At 36.6% G+C, this 20829-nt stretch overlaps 3 protein-coding genes across 5 annotated transcripts; 2 read left to right on the top strand and 1 right to left on the bottom strand.

Moving 5' to 3' along the window:
- Positions 1–1623: 1623 nt before the first annotated feature.
- LOC115631011 (thyroid receptor-interacting protein 11) lies at positions 1624–16690 on the top strand. Of its 3 annotated transcripts, none has more exons than XM_030527617.1 (14): positions 1624–1861; positions 3713–4283; positions 4338–4673; positions 5072–5230; positions 5683–5823; positions 5882–6052; positions 6115–6340; positions 6400–6488; positions 7607–7744; positions 13140–13296; positions 15151–15356; positions 15420–15688; positions 15828–16131; positions 16184–16690. In XM_030527617.1, the coding sequence occupies exons 2-14, from the start codon at positions 3846–3848 to the stop codon at positions 16379–16381; spliced, it is 2832 nt and encodes a 943-aa protein (XP_030383477.1). In that variant the 5' UTR covers positions 1624–1861; positions 3713–3845; the 3' UTR covers positions 16382–16690. The 3 variants fall into 3 exon arrangements, with proteins under 3 accessions (XP_030383477.1, XP_030383478.1, XP_030383476.1); XM_030527616.1 differs by having other exon boundaries at positions 1762–1861; positions 3535–4283; XM_030527618.1 differs by lacking the exons at positions 13140–13296; positions 15151–15356; positions 15420–15688; positions 15828–16131; positions 16184–16690 and adding an exon at positions 7816–8215 and having other exon boundaries at positions 1755–1861; positions 3535–4283.
- A 1093-nt stretch (positions 16691–17783) lies between these two features.
- On the bottom strand, positions 17784–18409 carry LOC115631748 (protein UXT homolog). Its single transcript, XM_030528584.1, has one exon. The coding sequence runs from the start codon at positions 18361–18363 to the stop codon at positions 17902–17904; it is 462 nt and encodes a 153-aa protein (XP_030384444.1). The 5' UTR covers positions 18364–18409; the 3' UTR covers positions 17784–17901.
- A 612-nt stretch (positions 18410–19021) lies between these two features.
- LOC115631851 lies at positions 19022–19723 on the top strand. The gene is made up of 2 exons (XM_030528695.1): positions 19022–19044; positions 19106–19723. Exon 2 carries the CDS (start codon positions 19125–19127, stop codon positions 19440–19442), a length of 318 nt encoding a protein of 105 aa, XP_030384555.1. The 5' UTR covers positions 19022–19044; positions 19106–19124; the 3' UTR covers positions 19443–19723.
- The last annotated feature ends 1106 nt before the right edge of the window (positions 19724–20829 follow it).

The following is a 20829-nucleotide window of genomic DNA, read 5'->3' as shown; positions in this document are numbered from 1 at the left end:
CAATTTGATTTGCTCAATTTTCATTCAATGGGTTTACAATGAAAAGCGTCTACTTGGGAAAGTATTTTTGTGAAAGCTGGGTTATCAACATTTGGGTTTTAAATTTGTATTCTGATTTTAAAGATTGGAAAGTTAGGGTAGTCTAAAAAGTTGTATCATGGAGTGAATATAGGAATATAATCTCTACAGTCTACACAAATATGGGGAATAGGTCTTCAATAGCTGTGAAAGTAAGGTTCATATTTGTAGGGCAAGTTTGTTGAACTAGAAATCGTTGAAATCGTAAACTTAACAAATAAATAGACACGCGAACAAAGTTTTGTGAGAAATTAAGAGATTGCAAGGTACTAGGTGCGAAATTTTAAACTTGTTCTAGAGCTTTCGATTAAGACCTTGCTTAATTGGTAGCTTTGCTATTTAGTATATAATTTATGCAAATATTACAAAAACCATTTGATTTGCTCAATTTTCATTCAATGGGTTTACAATGAAAAGCGTCTACAAGGGAAAGTATTTTTGTGAAAGCTGGGTTATCAACATTTTGGTTTTAAATTTGTATTCTGATTTTAAAGATTGGAAAGTTAGGGTAGTCTAAAAAGTTGTATCATGGAGTGAATATAGGATCTCTAAGTCTACACAAATATGGGGAATACAAGTAGGTCTTCAATAGCTGTGAAAGTCAGGTTCATATTTGTAGGGCAAGTTTGTTGAACTAGAAATCGTTGAAATCGTAAACTTAAGGCTCCAGCTATCGCAAGCAATAATAATTATATACAAAAAAAGTACTTTTTATATGGAGTTTACTTATCAGAGGGTACGGGCATTGTCCGATATATAGATTTGTCCAATTTTAAAAGTTTGCCAAGTGATGTTACTTTAACGCAATAGGAACTCTTAGCTATTACAAACATTTTATTTTTGCAAAAAATACTTTGCTGCCTTGAAGAACAACAACAAAAGTTGAGTGCAAAAAATTGGCGCGTGTGACCGTAATTTTAGTCTGTAGATAAATAATAATCTGATGGGTAAGCTGGGATCATTCAAAGGAAAATGTATGTATTTAAAATATCGCTGATATCACATCAATGGCAAATATTTGTATGATAGCATTACTGCGCCGATACGCCAATATTTACATATAAAAAATGGTGTTATCTGGCCAAGAACTAACAAAGACCAAATTATTTATCAATTAAATGGGCAACAGAGCCAACAACAGCCATAAACACGTTAGGCAAACAAATAGTATGAGTTGCCAATGCAATTCCCCCGGGCAAAGAACAATTTTAATGGCTTGGACAAATATGGAGCGCGAACAAGCGAGCAAACGACACGATCTAAGGCACTGATAAGGCTGCTCGGTACCAAGAGGGCGCCAAAACGGGAGAGACCCGATCGACCCGCTCGAAACGAGAGCCGCTCAAATGGAGCATCAGCCAAAAAAAAAAAAAAAAAAACCAAAAAAAAAAAAGCCAAGAGCCGAGCACTGCAGCCATACTCGTTCATTCCATATTCCGTGCGAGCTTAGTCCGCCAGTTGCCGTCTTCGAGCGTAACGGGCAGCACGCAGTCGTCGTCGGTCGCGCAATTCGAGCAGCAACACCAGCAACAACAATAACAACAGCAACAACAACAAAAAATGCTGGAAAAACTCAACTGAACCGAAACCGACGAAACGAACCGTTTATATACATACATATATTAAAAAAAAGCACCAGCAACAACAAAAAAGAAGGCAAAAAAAACGGCAAAAATATAAATAAACAAAACTAAATACGTCAGAAGACTACAAACAAAAGATATGAACGCTAAGGCGACGCAGTCGTCAACGTCGCCGTCACCGTCTCCGTCTCCGTCGCAAGGTTCGCATTAAACAGCGAGTAGTATTTACAAACATACACACACACACACATACATATAAGTATGTGCATATGTTTGGAAACAAAAACAAGAAAATAATGCTATATTGGGCGCGCCGATAATTTTATACCCTTGCAAAATATTTTGGGAGAATCTAATGCCAAAATTGTTTTGCTTTAATTGTGAATTGAATCCGAAATAAAATTAATTAAAGCCTTTTGATAACAGTCTGAGCACTAGGCTCGAGACTAGTCTACATTCTGCCAAAAAAATAAACTATTAAATTAAATTCATAAAACAGTGTACTACATAGATCTACCAATCAGTCAGCCTATCCTTAATCAATCAATCAATCAGTCGTTCAATTAGTTGCAGAAATATAGATATATTTATATATATATTATATATATTTTATATATTTTAAAATATAATTTGAGGAAATTAAATCCATTAGAGCTGACAGAGTTTCTATTGAGCTTAAAGCGAAATAGTAATAGACTTACAGATGCCTTAGTGAAGTCATATATATATATAGTCATAAGTTTCCATCTTTATTAAAGAAGTATCATTCACCAAGGATGCAAATTCCAGCAGATTAGTGTTTGTGGAGCTTATTTTCTTTAGGGGCGAAATCTGCACTACTATTTGCGTAAACAGTCGAACTTATCCACCCACTTCCTGAGTAGTATTGAAAATTTTAAGAGCATTTATTCAAAAGTAGAACAGTCTTCTATTTTCAAAAGACTAAACGAATACTCCATTGAATACTTAGAAGCTAGTGGAATAAGGTCGATTTATTCTAGTGCGACATCTTTAGAGTCAATACAAATTGAAAGGTTTGGGAATCAAATCTTTGGAAATCAAATAAAGAGATCGTGCTGGAAAGACCACACATTTACAATAAATAAAGCCTAACTGAAGAAAAGATCTGAATCTAGCATTTTCCTCGAAAATATTGATTCCTTGGCCGCTGAAAAAAAACACTAATAGTGCTTCTTCTTTATTCAATCTGTTACAAACACCACCCTAAGAATTATAATACTTTTTCCCCGAAAATATTGATATTACAATTCTTCCTACCCAATGTGCTTCTTCTTTATTTCCCCTAAGAATTATAATATCTATTCCTCAAAAATATTGATTCCTTGGCAGTTGAAAGAAGAAACTAAAAGACGGCTCGAACTAATTACAATTCTTCCTATCCAACGTGGTTCTTCTTTATTCAATCTGTTGCAAACAGCACCCTAAGAATTATAATACCTTTTTATCGAAAATATTGATTCCTTGGCAGTTGAAAGAAAAAACCTATAGACGGGTCGAACTAATTACAGAGTGTCCTATCCAAGGTGCTTTTTCTTTATTCACCCTAAGAATTATAATACCTTTTCTTCGAAAATATTGATTCCTTGGCAGTTGAAGAAATAACTAATAGACGAGTCAAACTAATCTTCTTTATTGACCCTAAGAATTATGTCTTTTCCCCGAAAATATTGATTCCTTGGCAGTTGAAAGAAGAAACTAATAGTGCTTCTTCTTTATTCAATCTGTTGCAAACACCACCCTAGGAATTATAATACCTTTTGCAAGTGTATGAAAATACAAGCGGGCAGACATATCGTATTAACTTTGTGTTGCTTTTGTTTTTTAACGCTCCGGCACATGGGCGGCTTTAAAGCTTTGGCCGCCCCGTGCGTGTGAAGTTAGTGACCTTGCGCGAAATGAGTTACTAAAGTGAACAACAACAATAACAACAACAACTATTTGAAGTGCATTTGAATCGGTGTTCTAACTCGAACTTGGCATCAACTATGCCTTGAAATTAACACACATTCACTTTTTGATGCTCAAATTAGAAATATAAAGCTTGGTAAAAACTCATACACACATTAGAATTAGAATTTGTACTGAAAAAATTCTCCATATAATACGATACGGAAAGAGAAACGGTTGGAAAAAGTTTTGGAACCATTTGGGAACGCAAGCGTGATGAGTCAAAGACGCACCGGTTTCGTTTTGGATGCCACCAGCATGGGTCTAACCACCGCGAATGGCCAACACCATGATGAGGAGCACCAGACCAATAATAGGCCGACATTGGGCTCCGTGGGCTCAAACAGTGGCGATAAGCCCAGCACCTCGACACTTTTCACACCCCACAGCGAACTGCAGCTCCACCAGTTGGCCAGCGGGCGAGGAGGTGGTGGGGGGACCAGCGAAAACAACATTATCAGACCACATGCCCAGTGCAATGCCTCCACGGAGACAATGTCCACGGAATACTATCGGGGTCGCTTACAGCGATTGAAGGAGTCGGCTGGGAGCAGCGGGGATGAGGCTCTCATGAACTACGAACTGAATAGCATTTTTCTCAAGCGCCTGGACGAGATCGATTGCCTCGACAGCAACAGCGGTGGTGATGGAGGGGTGAGTACCAAACGATCCCATCAAATGCAAGATATTCCTAGTCCCCATTCCCAGAATGTCGCAACACAGCTGCGTCTGGTTACATTTCAAGAATGGGTGGATCTACTGCTGCTGGTGAATAACATTATCTTTGGGAATATGTCGGCTCTGGAGAAGGACGCCCATAGCAAGATCGTGGCCTGTTTTCAGTCCGTGCGTGGCGAGCAGCAGCAGGCATTGGAGGAGAATCGCAAGTTGCGCAAAGATATCTGCGCAATTATAAAGCTCGTACAGGGTGCCTATCACAAAAATGTTTGGAACACCGACGATATGTATTTGGAAACCCTAACTGTCAACCAGCTGTTGGGCATCTCGCGCGATCAGTCTAGACCAGAGAGCGAGAGCGAGCGGGTAAGTGATGCAAGTGGTGGTGTCTGGCCTCATTCTTCTGTGCTAGTTACTCAACACTGTTTCCTTATAGAACGGTAGAGCATGCGGAGACTGCAGGTGCAAAGGGCCTAATAAGAATAGGGCGCACTTTAAAAACTAGCAGAAGATTTCGATTCTGAAATCAAAATCGTTCCAAAACCCATCATTGCTTTTGTTGGTTTTCTGTTAAATGATTCTTTATTTATTTTTTATAAACCACTACAAGTATTGTGTTGTTATATTTTGAAATAGAAAAATAAACCAAAGGTCTTTTTTCTAAAATAAATCGTTTTTCTACATTGTGAAACGATGTTCTTCCGCATGCTCGCACTATTTCGACTTGATGGTATTATTACTTGTATATTGAAATTATTTCTTAGATCGCCAAGTGCATGAAATCTCTGGCCACAGAAGTGGCTGCCAAGCACGATGAGGTCTGCCATCTACAGACCCAAATGAGTAATCTGGAGGAGGTGGTGCAGACGGCCCGACAAAAGCTCATTCTCAAAGATCAGTGCATTGCACAGCTGAATCAACAGGTTAGTGGCTCTGAAAAGTGGAATCAATGAACAAACCTACCTTGAGTAAATATTTTAAAAGAGTACCTATTGCATAAGAAATGAGATGGGCATTACTTCAGTTGTTCCAAAACTGTATTTTTTTTTTTAAACAAATTGTTGGTAGCTTTGAAAAGTGGAATCAATCAACAAACCCACCTTAAGTAAATATTTTGAAAGATGTTAATGCTCAGCACATGTTTAGATAAGAACAGTACTGCAAATGTATTAACGGATTCCGAACTTGTATTCAAGTTTTAACCAAGTTGGCCAAGCATTTCAATTTTTAATTTACGAACATATAGCTTTATGCTTTTAAACCGCAAATTCAAATTCGCTTAAGCAAAGAATCTAGATTTCTCTCTCTCTCTGTTTCATTAAATCTAAGGTGAACATTAAATTTTGTCTAACCCATGTTTTCCACCTATAATCAGCTGCTGGAAATGCACGATTGTATGACCAATATGGCTAATCATACCACTAAGGAGACTATAAATAGCTTAACATCCGAACCCTGCCACCCTGAAACCTGTTCCGATAATGCCGAGAATTTTGACTCGGAAGCCGATAATGACGTAAGCTGCCGAACCAATTATCTAAAATGCTTTTCCCAAATAAAACTCAAATCGATAGAAAATCTCCAATCGCATATTCGAGAACCTGGAGAGTCAGGAGCAACAGGAAGTCCGTATGCAACGCATACTCAGCAAAGAACTCGACGATGTCTTTGAGTTGCACAATCAATGCAAGTCGGAGGCTGTGGAATGTTATAAAAAGCGCTTGGGGCTTATCTTCACACAACTCGTAAGTGCTAACCATAATGATATAAATGCTCTCATCCCATTTTCCCCCTTCTGACTTGACAGAGCACAGAACGGAACGACACTCTGCGCAAACTGGAGGCCATTCGCTGTCAGCTGAAGGATCTGGAATGCAATATCGTTCAAACGGAACCGGCGACAAGTTCTTCTAAAACTTCTGAGGGTGCGCAACTAGTTGAGGTCGAGGTGGTGCGCAAGCGCCTTGAGCTCTTGAATTGTTGCAACAAAGAGTTGCAACAGAAGTGTCTGCGTCTGGAGAGCCAGCATAATGGTGTGTAGACATTTGTGAATTTAAAAATATTTTAAAATACATTAAAATTTCAATTGCAGTGCTACAAACCAAATATGAATCGGAATGTAGCTTGAATGAAAAAAATTGCGCTGTTTTGAAGGATATTGCGGATCTCATATGCAAGCTGGTGAGTTTATTATAACATTTTTTTTAACATTTTTGCGATCCCCGTATCGGGAATAATGTCAGCATTGTCGGAAAAATCTGTTCTCTCAAAATATTTCCTGAACTAAGTGTTCTGATTATTTTAGCTTTTTTTGAACTAGATACATTGATTGATTTCATAAAGGCGCAGCGGACATACTCGTATATAATTATTAAACAAAGCTAATTCTTTTAGTTATTTTGGTTATGGAACAACTGTCCATTATGTTTTTGGGAATAACTAAAAATTTCTTACAGCTATTGTAAATAAAGGGTATCTTCTAGGAGCCTATTTCTTAGACATTGTAGACATTATTAAAGGAAGATGAATCTTAAGTTCTGCATTAAAAAATATTAAATATTAACAAATAACAAAGAAGTAATATCATTTTTTGTAACTTCTTAGAAATGTTAACAAAAATGTTGATCACTATGAATGTAAAATGGATGTCTATCTCCATCAGCATAATTTTAAGTCTTTATTTCCATCATTTTTTGTAATTTCATAAAAATGTTAACAAAAAGGGATGTCTATCTCCATCAGCATAATTTTAAGTCTTTATTTCCATCATTTTTTGTAATTTCATAAAAATGTTAACAAAAATTGTGATCACTAGGAATGTAAAAGGGATGTCTATCTCCATCAGCATAAAACCATAAGTCTTTGTTTTCGACTAATAGCTCCAATAATTATATTACAGACATCGAATTCATTAACATTTTTAGTGTCATCAAGTGTTTGCTCCATTGATGTCAAAAACACTTTATTATGAAAGGAAACTATACAAGTACCTAAGCATTAAAAAGTAAGGAAAGTACGCTGATAAGGAAAGTACGAGCTGTCCGAAATGTTTATACAGACAAAGCAAAAGTAATTCCGAATCGGAACAGCAAGCTAAACAAATAGAATTAGTAATTACAGCTAAGCATAAAGTGTATTATATTAAATAGTTTTCATTTCTTGATACAACTGTTACCAAAACCATTAAAAAATTTACCTACTTTTCCATTTACACACAATATGGAGGCTTATTAGAGCAGGCGTTTCTTCTATATAACCCATGAAAAGTCAATATATTTCTTCACTTACTGTTCCTACAGCGTTCTACGGACTTTTCCTATGATCACATCTATACTGAGTCATCTATGGAGAATCCATTCTGCAGTGCTATAATGCAGATATACGAGAGGTGTGAAGTGCAAACAAATAAGAGCGAACATGACGATCTGAGAGCATGCGTAAGTAAAGCCCATAAAGTATAAACAAAATGTTCTTTAAATTCAAAACAAAACTAATATATTCTGTTCAGTTCAACACGAGCAACGGTCGGGAGGGCCTCCACACAACAACAACAACAACAACAAAAACAGCTACAAATGTGCACAATACACTAAATACAACAACAAATACAACGACTAAACTATAGGCAGAGCGACAACTTGTTGACCAACTTCGCGCAGCTTAGTTCTAAGTACAGATATGTATTTAGTTTTAACTTTTCGTCGTAAGTTTTTGAGATATCGCCAGCACAAAAGATTTTCCCGCCAAATGTGAAAACTTTTTTGGTGCTTCTTGGCATAACAAACTAGAATATGTACACTAGTCGACCTAAGTATGCGGACAAACTTAATTGGGAAGTAATTGTGGCTTCACTTAACGGGCAAAGTCATGCGAAATGTTTGCAAATTTGAATTAAAATTAAAAATACATTTTAATGAATATACATGCCTAGTTTTATATTTTAAATAAGAACATATAGTAGTAGTATATGCTCTAAAACTCAAAAATAATAGTGTTCAAATTAAAAATACATAAAGTAGTAAAATAAAGAAATAATTATGTTTTTATTCGAAAAAAGATCAGACAGGCGAATATTTGCTTTCAATTCCAAAACCGTCTCTTGAATATAATGTTATTTCAATAAAAACTTATATAAGAATCATCTATAAATTATAGTTTTATGATAAAAGTAAGACTTAAAAATCATCACCTAAATTATAGTTTTATGATAAAAGTAAGTCACTTTTTAAAGCCCTGTTTAGAGCATTTAGAATTTATGAATTTTTATAAATTTTTGTCTTTAAATGGCAACGAACTTGAAATACTGAATTAAATTTTAAAATTTAGTGAAAACGGAGCTACCAATAAACGATTCCAGATAGAAGCTGGACGTTGAGTCGGATTTTAGAAAAGTGTTTCAGATACATAGCCCCCGCTTTATTTTAGGCAGTAAAAGTATTAATTATTTCCTATTTTGTCCCCTTTTTAACCGACTTCAAAAAGGGAGAAGCTTATCAATTCGTCTGTAATTTTTTTTGTGGTTAATTTTTTTTCGTTATTGTAACTAAGAATTACTCATAAATTCCAAAATTCAGAGCAACTAATGTTGAGATAAGTATAACAAAAGCTTTTATTTTTAAAGAGTTGGGCTCTGTTCCAGGAGTAGGGAGTGTGAATTTTTAGTTAACAGCATTGGTTTATGAAGAATTGGCAAGGGCTGGGGAAAAGGAGTAGATCTATTGTTCTGTAGAGTTTTGCAATATTCGGGTTCCAACATAGTCAATATACAAATATAATATAACCATTGTATTTATCAAATATTGGCAACGAGTATGCACTCCTCAGCTAAAAAAATATGTATTTATTGTTTTTTCCCCTAAAACTAATTCTTGGAAATTTAGAGTCTAACTATGCCTCTTTTTTGTAAATAGTCATCTGAAGAATGGGTACTGTTCTTGCCTATTTTACAGTCTCAACTGTTAAATACTTTTGTGAGCAAGTGTAGTTTGCTTTACAATGCTTGTCTATGCGAATGCATCTCGACCCCAAACCCATTAGAGTTGCATGTAAAATGTGGCTCGTCTACCTATGTAGATGACGGTAAATATATATTGTAGATAATGCTACTTGTGTGTACTCCATATGGAGTTGTGAGTAGCTATAGCTGTGGGCTGTATTTAACCAATTTACAACAATAGTTTGCTGTTCGAATGAATCGCTGATTTATTTGCGCACATATTTTGTGTGTAAAGTGAAAATAAAAAAGTCTCGACAAATACAAATAGCTAACAATTGTAGTTGGGGTCTTATTCCTTTTCCATATATCCAAGTCGGCCAAGTAAATTTGTTCGCTGAGTTCAACTGCAATTGCCGGGCTGGTAGTGAACTTTGGTCCCCCATTGGCTCCTCACCATCGCACATTTCGCGGACTGGCTTCGTGTTATATATTTTATTTACCCACAATCGACACGCGAACAACGAGTAGTGATATGCATATCGATGAGATAGACCCGGGTCTAGGTTCGGGCCGGGTCCGGGTCCGGGTCTGAGTCTTAGTGTAGGCATAGGACTGTGGGCTTTTGGCGCACAAAATCAAACGCAAGCAAACAGAGAGCTTGCAACGTTGTTTATTCGCGTGAAACAAATCGAGGCGCGGAGTCGACGCTCCTCGACATCAGGATATTTCTGTGTATATAGCGAGAAAGACAACAAACAGTATGTGAAATCAGTGAATGTAATAATCGGAAAGGGTGTTTTTTATTAGTGTGTGTTGTGTTGGTGTTGGTGTTGCTGTTGATGTCGTAGGCGGCTTTTGGTGTCGATGCTCCACAAAATAAACACATAAAACAGTCAATTTACGAGCCTTAATTAGTTGCACACCAACGCCAGCAAGGACGACGACTACATTACTCCACATTTCTAAGCTGCTGGCAACGAGCACAAAAACAAATAACAACAACAACCGAAAGCCCTTCGAGCCAGTCAGTCAGTCAGACAGACAGACAGGCTGGCAGGCAGACGAGCAATTGGCAGCTCCAAGAGTATTCCATTGCCCATGGACGTGTGAAGTGTTCAGTTTCAGATAGCAAGGCTTTGGATAAGTAAGCCAACAATAACAACAACAACAACAACAACAACTGTAACAGCAATTAACAAAAAGTTTGTTGCTGGAAGAACTGAAAAGTTGTGTCTCAAGTGAAAATTGCTTGGGTTCTGCGGAAAAGAAAACGCGGCCAGAATGAAACTGAAAATGAACTGCAAATTAATGCATTGAAAAGTTTCCGAGTGCAGAGCGAACCCAACAACTACTTGGAAGTGATGTCAAGTGCTGAATGAAAACATCAAATTCCATGGCAAAAGTTTCGGCTTAAAGAACTATTATAAATGCTCTGATATATGGAGTGGAAGCACGTAATGAGGTCTCTGCCTGCAGATACTTTTAATAGGATGTAAACATTTAAGGACATCATCGAAAAGACCAAAAGGTCACAATACAAAGTAATGAAACAATATAAATAATTCTGCAAGTTCTTCAGGTATATGCTTTCTAGCCAATTATTGCGAAGGCCAAGAGGAAAGTAGAGCTCCATATTTACTATATTTATTGTAAAAAAGAAGTTCGATAGACTAGTTAGATTTAGGGCTAAAAATTGTTTTAAAATGTGCAAAAAAGGGGTGCGTGGCTTTTTATTTTGATATCAATTAAGAGCTACTAATGAAGATAAATAATAGATTTCAGTGATTTATATTAAAAAGTATTATAAATATTTGTTCACAATTCAGGAAATATTTGACATCTTAAGTGATTCTAAAGTATTTAGTGACGCAGTTTTTTAGAGTATTATTTAAAGTTATTTAAATTAATAAGTATTGTCAAAAAAATAATTAAAACTATCGATTAAGATAAAGGATAATATAATTTATTTCCGAATTTTAAAGTTTGAAGGAAGGAGTGTGGATGCTATCGATTAATTGCTTTACCAAGAATTGTCTTATACTACGAGAATATGTTGCAAAAGAAAGCTTCTTAAGTTATTAGAGACTATTTTCGAAAGTATTTAGTGTCGTTATTTAATAGACATTATTTACAGTTATTTAAGTTAATAATTATTGACAAAAGATGCTCAAAACTATCGATTAAGTTAAAGGGTAATTTAATTTATTTCCGAATTTTAAAAAAATTAAAAGATAAAAAAAATTAAAATTAGCACAGAAAAAATACGATAAGTTTGAGAATTTAAATCGCTAGAATGAACAAAAATAAAATATCAATCGGAAGAACATAAACATAGTGGTTAGAACAATTGACTTACCCAGACAAGATATTCCGTTTTTATACTTTTATACATACAGATGGACTTTCTTCATTCATTCGAGTTTGTGTTTATAAACAAATATAAATAAACTCTTCAACAGTTACTGCAAAATATGAATTTAAACAGAATCAATCGCCATGCTAGTATATAGGAATAATTCCCTTTCAAATTTCTAAGCAACATTTATAAACAAATATGAATAAATTCTTCAACAGTTAATCCGCATTATAAATTCAAAAAGAATCACTCGCCTTGCTAGAAAGGAAATAGTTCCTGTTCAAATTTATAAAAGCAAAGTAAAAGACTTAATACCATAATGCTTCACAAAAGTTTTGATTTGTCGAATATATCTTTAAAATTGTTTTAAGTGCGCGCAGCCACGCTCAATCAAATGCTATAGATACAAACAAATGTATATATCTATATATATATATTGTGCCACCCCCACAACCTGAACCGCTGCAACTTTATTTTCAAATCGTGTCAAGCACCCAACCACTGGCAGCATATAGTACTTGTATATATACTTGTATGTATATACTAGAGAAATCACAATTGTTTGACACGACTTTTGCGGGGAGGCATTGGCATTATAATTTGACTCGTCTGTGTGGGTGCAAGTGGCAGAAACTTTGAATCCGAAAACTTTGGCAAACCACCTACATACAATCGAACTGCCTCCTGCCTCCTTACTGTCTACTTCTTATTTTATTTTCGTGACAAAGTTTTAATAGCGAATTTATTAAAATGGAATTAAATGAAATGGTAATGAAGGCGAATACGATGTAGTTATAAATGTGTGTGCTGGCACGAAAGCCGAAATAATTTGACACCGAAAACAATTTAAAGCCAATCGAAATGAAAGTCGAGGAATCAAAACACAGCTATGCGATGGCTATATGCCGTTATTGTACATACTACGAATATATGCGATATAGTCTACCAATAGCTATGTAAATGCGTCTCGAGTCACAACAGAGTGCGTGTTATAAACAAAATAAAAATTATTTAGCCGCCTTCTAGGCGCAAATATCAACGACATTATTGCCAACAATTACCATGGTAAGCAAGCATGAAAAGCAGTCGAAATCGAAGTCATACTATAAAGCATTTGTATAAACATTCGTCTGGTATTATCGCAGCCCGATGACAACGTGGATTGTCCGCATCGCCAGCAGTTGGAGCTCACGCTTCGACACTGCCAGGATCAGTCGGAGCTGCTGAAGACAACGCGCGACAATTACCTGAGCATTATACACGAGTTCAAGCAGGACTTGGACGAGCTAACGGTGCAGGTGGAGCAACAGCACCTATGCCAGCCCCCCTCCTCACCCACAACCCCCGCAGACACACGCCCAGAACGAGAGTCCTGCGAGCAGACGCATGCGCATGCCGAGGCAGTCATTGTTCTCACACGCCACCTGGATGCGAGTCCAGTCAACGAACTGAAGCTACAAGTTGGCCAAAAAAACACACATTATTTGTGATTGCTTCTAACGAAGTTTCCTCATTCTTTATTTTTCTCTTCTGTTTGCAGAACGAACGTCTGGTGTGCCAAGTGGAGAGCATGAAGAGCGCCTTGGACGATCGTGATAAGCAAATCACAAAATTACATTCCCTGATTAACGGCTATTCCGATTTCTGCGAGAACAAGCGCTTGAATGAGGAGATATACGTGCTAAAGAAAGCAAACTGTAAGTTAAACCATTTGAAGAAGAACACTTTTTAGTGCTAGCCACAAAAAAATGGCGATTTTATACAAGTATTTAGGTGTGAGATGGTTCAGTTAGTGACGTAACTTCGAAATTCTAATTTCAAATTAAAAATAGTGGAAAGAGCGCAAATATTGAAATGCTGTCAAAAAATAATATTCCTACAGAACGCACCGAAGATGTTTTTTGACATTGTTTCTGCAGTTCTTAGATTAACACAATGGGCGCGTTCAGCAGGTCTTAGCGATTTGTGATCGATCATTACTGACTTCACTTGCATACCGCTGTGATTCAAATAAGTAAAAATATCAATCGAAATCACAAAACAAAAATCGGAAAAATATTATGATTACTTGATTTAGATTTTTCGATTTTCACAATTTATAGTAAGAATTTTTTGAAGAATATTTTATTAAAACAGTCATCACAAGCGGTCGGCAGAGGCAAATCAACAAACGATAATCAAATATCACCAATCAATGCTATAAAATTTTGCTTTTTTTTACCATCTATGCGATCAATTTTTTTTGAGCCATTGGTGGTCCCTATGATACATTTTTACCATAATTACGTTTGATATAACCAATTTAAAATGCATTCCAAACATAGAGCCAAATTAAATAATGACTTACATTTAAAAGAGTATTTTCTTTATTTATTAGCAAAACTGGTCAACGCGAATATTTTAATTTTAAATTAAAAAAAAAAAATGAAAGAATGCAAATTTTTAAGCTCGGTTAAAAAAATAGTATTACTTAAGACTGCGTCGATAGTGTTTTGTGAAATTGTTTCTACAATTCTTTTCTTCTTAACACAATGTTATAAAATTTAGCCTTTTTTTTACCATCTTTGCGATCAATTCTTTCTGAGCCATTGGTGGTTCCTTCTAATTAATTTTTACCATACTTACGTATGATATAACCGATTTAAAATTCATCCCAAAATTGGAGCGAAATTAAATAATGGCTTACATTTAAAAAGAAGTTTTCTTTATTTATTAGAAAGAACTTGTCTCCGCGATTTTTATATGTAATGACGCCAAAGAGCTGTCCAAATTAGTTTATTCCAAAAGAACCGTTCCTACAATAATACATATATATTGTATATTAAACAAACATTAAGTTTGTTTCGCTCTTACAAAAAATATGATTATTTTTTTTTATTTTTAATCAAAACCAAAAAGAGAGAACATAAGATATTGTGAAAAGGAAGTTAAAGTCTGGCATGCTTTAATCTTTTATATCCTCTATCCTAGTTGCCATATTACTTAGTCTTAAACAAAATGTAAATATGACTAATAGGCACATCATAACCCTGTCTACGATTTATTTAAGACCTTCCATTAATTTTACAAACCTTAAGAGTTTGCTTGTTGTCTTGATAGTTCGATTTTATGGCAGCTATAGTCGCTTATCCCCGATAATATTGTGTTGAAATTTTAAAAAGAAAATATGTTTTATGAAAATAGAATTGTTTTCTGCCATCATCTCAAATATTTCTATTGACATTTTCGAATTTTGGAGATTATAAGCAATGAATAGAATAAAAAGCAATTAAGGATGAGAGAACCAGCATTGAAACTACTTGTATATATTTAGGAAATAAACTTATACATTGAGTCTTCTAGGTCTTTTTACATTAAATAAACATTTCCAACACGAAATCTTAAAGATAGAGTACACTCGTATTTCCCAGCATGTCCCTCTCGAGTTGTAAAGCCAGCAACTGTGACTAATATTTGGGTAACCTTTGGGGAAGTTTTGCACGCCCCATATATCCATACCAAATTAATGATTGATGATGCTTAAAAATGGTGTTTCCCCCTTTTTCCCATAGGTAATCAATCGCACAAACTGCGTGAGGTGGCCGCACTGCTCAAGAACCAGGAGGACCAACGCCTAGAGCTGAACAACAAGTATGAGAAGCTATCGAAAAGTTTCGAGGATCAATGCCGTGAGTTGAAGAGTGCCAATCGATGTGCGCAGGCATTACAGGAGCGTCTGGGGCAGGTGGAGAAAATGCAGGAGGAGCTCGTCGCCGAGGTTGGTTATGAAGCTATGCATGAATATTATCTCATGTTCCCATCCAAACATTGCATTTTCCAGCGCAATCTGTTGCGTGAGGAGGTCGTTGCGCTGAAGAGCAAGGAGGCGGGGATGATGGGACAAGAGCGCGCCTTGTGTGATCAGCTGAAGCACGAGAGACTGGAGCTGGACAAGTCCAGGAAACTGGTGCGAGATATGCAGTGCCAGCTGCACCATCAGTCAATGCAGCATCGCCAGACTGTGTGCGATCTGAACCACGCCAATGAAGCGATCAGGCAGCAATTGCACGATCTGGTGCTCGATTGCAAGCAGATGCAGTTGAAGTTGAAGTACGTATGGCCAGGCTGTTGAGCCGTAATAACCTATGCACAATTGTCCGACTCGGACAAGAACTAGAACAACAAAAACAAACATCATCATGTGTGTGTGTGCGTCTCCTAACACAGTTTCGAACTTGAACTTGAACAGGCAGCAGACAGAAGTGACGAACCAGCAGCAGCAGATTATCGAATCCTTCCGGAAATGGAAGGACGCACAGGTTCGTTCCGATGAGGCGATGCGCCAGTGCGTGAAACGCGCCGAGGAACACATTTGCATCCTGCTGGAGGACAACCAGCGTTTGTGTGAGGAATATCGTCGCATGCATCAGGACTATTGCGTGCTCGAGGTCGAGATGGATCGGGTGAGAGATTGTGTGAATAGTCGAATGGCGCCGACCCCGGGACTCTCTGGGGGAGCCGAAAAAACCGCCACTCTCAACGTAACTGATGAGGTGAGTCTGATCAACACCAACAGTTCTTCAAACTCTAATCCATTCTCTGCAGATGGCCAAACGCTTGCAACATCTCTATACCACCTCGCAGCGGCTATCCGAACATTGCAGATCTCTAAGCAGCACCTTCTTCGAGTACATACCCGAGCAGCTACAACAGCAGTCTAAAATGGCAGCAAGACGCGCCACGACTTCTCAGGCCCCTCAATCGGGAGTCAACCAGTCCGTCGAAACAGATCAGCAGCGATAGACAACTGCTCGACCAATATACAACGTATATGCTCGCAACAACCACAACGTTGTCAAAGACAAGGATTTACAAAAAATGTGTTCCAATCGAAAATTCGTATCAACAAACGTCATCTTTGTTATTCCGCATCCGTTCATCGTATTCTAACGCGTCTCTTTCACACTATAAATTTGGTTTTCAGATCACAGTTTCAGTCACACAAAACACTTTTACACACATCCATTTGTTCGGTCAAAATACTAAATGAAGATAATGTAAATTACATTTGTAAATTATAGTAAAGAAATAAAATTTATGTATGTGCTTGTACTTAAGAGCTTATTATTTGAAAAACTTCAGTTCTTAAAGAAAATCCACAAGCAGAACTATGCCTGTAGATAGTTCTTCAGAAGCTGAGTAGAATGGTCGTTAATTGAAAGAATATTATTCGCTATGCTGCGAATCACAGGTAAATGAAGATTAAAAATACTTAAATCATAACTTACAATTTTATTGAAAAATGATAAATTAAATCAAGTAAAATAAATTAATAAGAGGGCAGTTGTAAAACGTAAATATGAAAATATACAATAAATTTAAAAAACACATCTCTGACCCGGTAAGAAAAGATTTATTATCCAGCTCGACAAATTAGGCTACAAGCTAATTCATGGCTCGTCGGAGACTCTCTTGAAGATAACTGAAAAGTTTTTTTTTTTTTTATAATGAAATTCGGTTGAGACAATATAAAAAAGATTGTTTTATTTTAAGAATAAAACGAAGTGAAGAATTGAGACTGCTTAAAAGGCAGATTTTGCATTCTACGTTTTTAATCATTTTCAAAAATTGTTGTCCACCGAAATGCTAAAAAAAAGTCAACCGCTTTAATACCTATTGCTCTGTGGCGGTTAAGTTTGTTTGGCATCTGATTTTAAAGCAACTGTCATCATTTATTCGCAATATAAACATAACAAATGTAATGCCAATAATTTGAATAGACTCTTCATTAAAAAACAAAAACTATTCGATAACAGCTAACCCAGTGTTTAATTTTAAATCGAAGTTAACCGTTGAAATATGCGATATCATACTTATATACTTTTAAAAAGCTATAACATTCGATCGAATGCTTGGAAATGCTTAAGCACCTAATTTCAGGGGGCGATGGGATTATTAAGCATAGCACCTAAGAGAATTGATCATAAATTCTAACTCTTGTCACAATTAAAAGAGTTCATTGCGATGAAAATATTTCAACTATATGTGAAATAAATTTAGACACAATTTTAACAAAATGTTCCAATACGTACATGTACTTTTTCACATTTGACGCGGGCACTCGGAGATACTCTCCAGGCGGCCAATGTGCAAGACTTAGTCGTGTGTACATAATTCATTGTCTTAAAAAAAAAGCCAATAAGAATTCATTGCCGGTGTAAAAATACTTATGTTTAAATATATCTAGCATATCTATATAAAACAGTAGGTACATTTCTTTCATTTAACAAATTAACAATAATTTAAGGTAGAGCATAGTACATCTACTTAGTTTCCTGATCGGCGGCTTGCACTAGATTTTGGCGTTCGCTGATGGCAATCAATGCCATTTTGACTTGGGCGCGCTTTTTAACGCTCTCCTCTCGCAGCACATCTGCTTGCTTGGTCAGGACTTTGATGCGCATATCACAGAGTTTCTCTGCCTCCACTGCACTCATTTCCAGAAATATATTACTGCCTATATTTACCAATACCTTGTCCGCTTCGGAGACGTGTGCCTCCATGAAGATGTTGCTGCCAATATTCACTTGCGTCTTGTAGCCATCCGGAAAGTGGTCGCCGAGTGCCTGAAGTGTGTTCTTCAGCTGCACGTACTCCATGATTTCCTCATTGTACTTGTTGAGGCATTGCTCGAGCTGTTTCAGTTCCTCCTTCAGCACCTCGTTTATGAACTCCTCCAGCTGTTGAATGCGCGCCTGATTCGCGTCTAATTGTTGCGCCTGCATTTTGTATTTGCGGTTGCTTGCGAGACCGGCTGTTGTGTCTGTTCTGATGACAGCTGTCTGCTTATCGATGATGCGCTGCTACTATCGATACGTCGCGCTACCAGTGCTGTAAAATATCGTTGCTGTCAGTTGTGTAGCATATTTTTGTGCGCTAAATTAAAAGTCAGTATGAATTTTTTCGTTTTGAATTTGAATAAATTTATTTCGTTTTTTTTTTGCATATAATGCAAATTATTATTATAAATGCTGCGTGTACTATCCTCCTTTGGAGCTCATTAAGCGCAATTGCACAATCAAAATCAAAATCAAAACCGCAACTAATGTTGTGACGCAATGTGTTCGTGTCGTCTGTTGGAAACTCTTTCGCAGCATCCATTGAAGTCAATTGTTAACACACGCAATGCCAAATACAAATTTCTCATCGTTTTTTATCTCCGTTTTTGCAAAATGAATTTGAAAATAAAGAAAGCTACAGACAAGTTGAAACAATTTCATTTGCCGTTTTAGTGTTGTTTTAACCTCTGTTTATTGTATATTTGAACTTTGTAATTATTTCCTGCTGACAATGCCAATTGAAATACCTTCCCAGTAGGCGTTGCCTTCTCTTTTACAAAGTGAGTCTGTCGATATTGTGAAAATATCATTCTTTTTTCATCTACACTGCTGTTAAGAGCTCCTCCAGTAAGTATTTTATTAATTTTTTTCTCTCGCCTGATTTAGTAACAAAGATGATTTTTTCCAGCGTTTTCTAGTTTTTCAAGATGAGTTTTGCATTGATGCGAAAATTGCTGCTGTTGCCCATAAAGCGGGTATGCGTCGGCGCGGAAAACCGCCAAAATGTTGGGGGTGGTCCGTTGAAGATTCAAGTGCGCCATCATTGGCCCATAGCTGGTCCACCACGTTGGCCCATGTCTACGGGTCAGCGTTTTATTATGGGCTGGGGATCTCTGATCATCATGATGATAATACCGTTCTGGGCCCTCTTCCAGGTGCCACGTTGGTCGGCCCTACATAATAACTTACCGTACGGCGAGGAAGAAAAAGATAACGAAGAGGAGGTTGACAACAAGGAAAAATAGACCATATAATACGTTAAAGCTTGGCAAGAGTTTATGTATAATTCACATAAATATCTTGTCATGTCTACACGAATTACACATCTACACGCTTTACACTTTTTAACGGTAACTCCTAATATTTAAGATATTTTACTGGTGTCCAGAGTACGAATCACACACATAATTAACACTAGTAATTACACAAATCATATGTAAGACTCCACATGAACAACAATTTATAACGTACTTTCAGCAACAGCGTGCGCCAGTCTTTTGTTCAATAAATTATTTTATGGAAATCATACGTTGTTTAGCTTGAAGAATGCTGGCCCCTTCCCTTTTGATTGGGATTGAAGACGATGAATATGTTAATGGATAAGATCTCTGACATTACGACCGCACCAACATAGCTATGAAGAATTGTCGAAAAACTAGATATACAAACAAAATCCACAATAAGCACAGTCGAAATATTTTAAAGGAATGCAATAGAAGCAAAACGAAGCCTAGTGAAGATTTATGAAGTTGTAGAAGCGAGAGATATAATTGTGTGGACCAAGGTTTAGTTTACTTTTTAGAAAAAGAAATACAATTTACTTAGATGAAAATGTGTGTTAAAAGTTATAGTTATCTTTATAGGAAATCTTTTAAATAAGTCAGCATAAATGATAATGAACCTGCAGACTCTTTAAGTAGTCTTCTAGCCTTATAACTTGAAAGAGTCATCTTAGAAGGAGTGGCGAGAGGTCGATCATTAAATGTAAGCAGTATAACATTTTTTCCTTTAATTACTGGTTTATGTTCGTAGATATTTAGAACTTTTTTTGCTTGGTTGGCCAGCCACCGCATAGAGTGCTAGTTTTTTCTAAAAAAAACTCGATCATATTTAATAAAGCTCTTTAGACTAAGAAGGTTAAAAGGAGTTTCTGCAAAAAGGCGAGTTACGCACAGGTCGGAATAGTTAAGGGCCTTCATCTATTAGATATGTTATCATGGATGGCCGATTTCATCCTCTTTTCACTCTCACTCTGAGCATTGATTACCTGCCCAATTGAAGCTTTTCAGTTGCAGGCTATCATCTATCCAATTAATTTTTGCCACATCAGCAACAATAACAACAACAACAACAACCACACAACCACTATTTATGTAGTTGGTGGCTGCAACTCCGCCAACTCCTTTAGCCATCTCTCTCGCATTGCCAGCCAGGCATTTTCCTTGTCATTTTCCATGTCGCCTGCCACAAATCAAACTTTAAAGCCTGGCAAAAACAAACTGTTCAAAATAAAACTGTACAAAAAGAAGTGCCAACTTTCATTAAAAGTATTTTTCTTGCATTCAATTGTGTTTGCTGTTAGCGGGCGATTTTGACCAGACCACAAGAAAAGGAAAAACCGAATAAGCCAAC

The sequence above is a fragment of the Scaptodrosophila lebanonensis genome, unplaced genomic scaffold (genome assembly GCF_003285725.1).
Source record: "Scaptodrosophila lebanonensis strain 11010-0011.00,11010-0021.00 unplaced genomic scaffold, SlebRS2 tig00001412-arrow-pilon, whole genome shotgun sequence".
Classification (NCBI taxonomy): domain Eukaryota; kingdom Metazoa; phylum Arthropoda; class Insecta; order Diptera; family Drosophilidae; genus Scaptodrosophila; species Scaptodrosophila lebanonensis.
The sequence above is the reverse complement of the archived record's forward strand: the minus strand, read 5'-3'. Positions and strand labels throughout refer to the sequence as shown.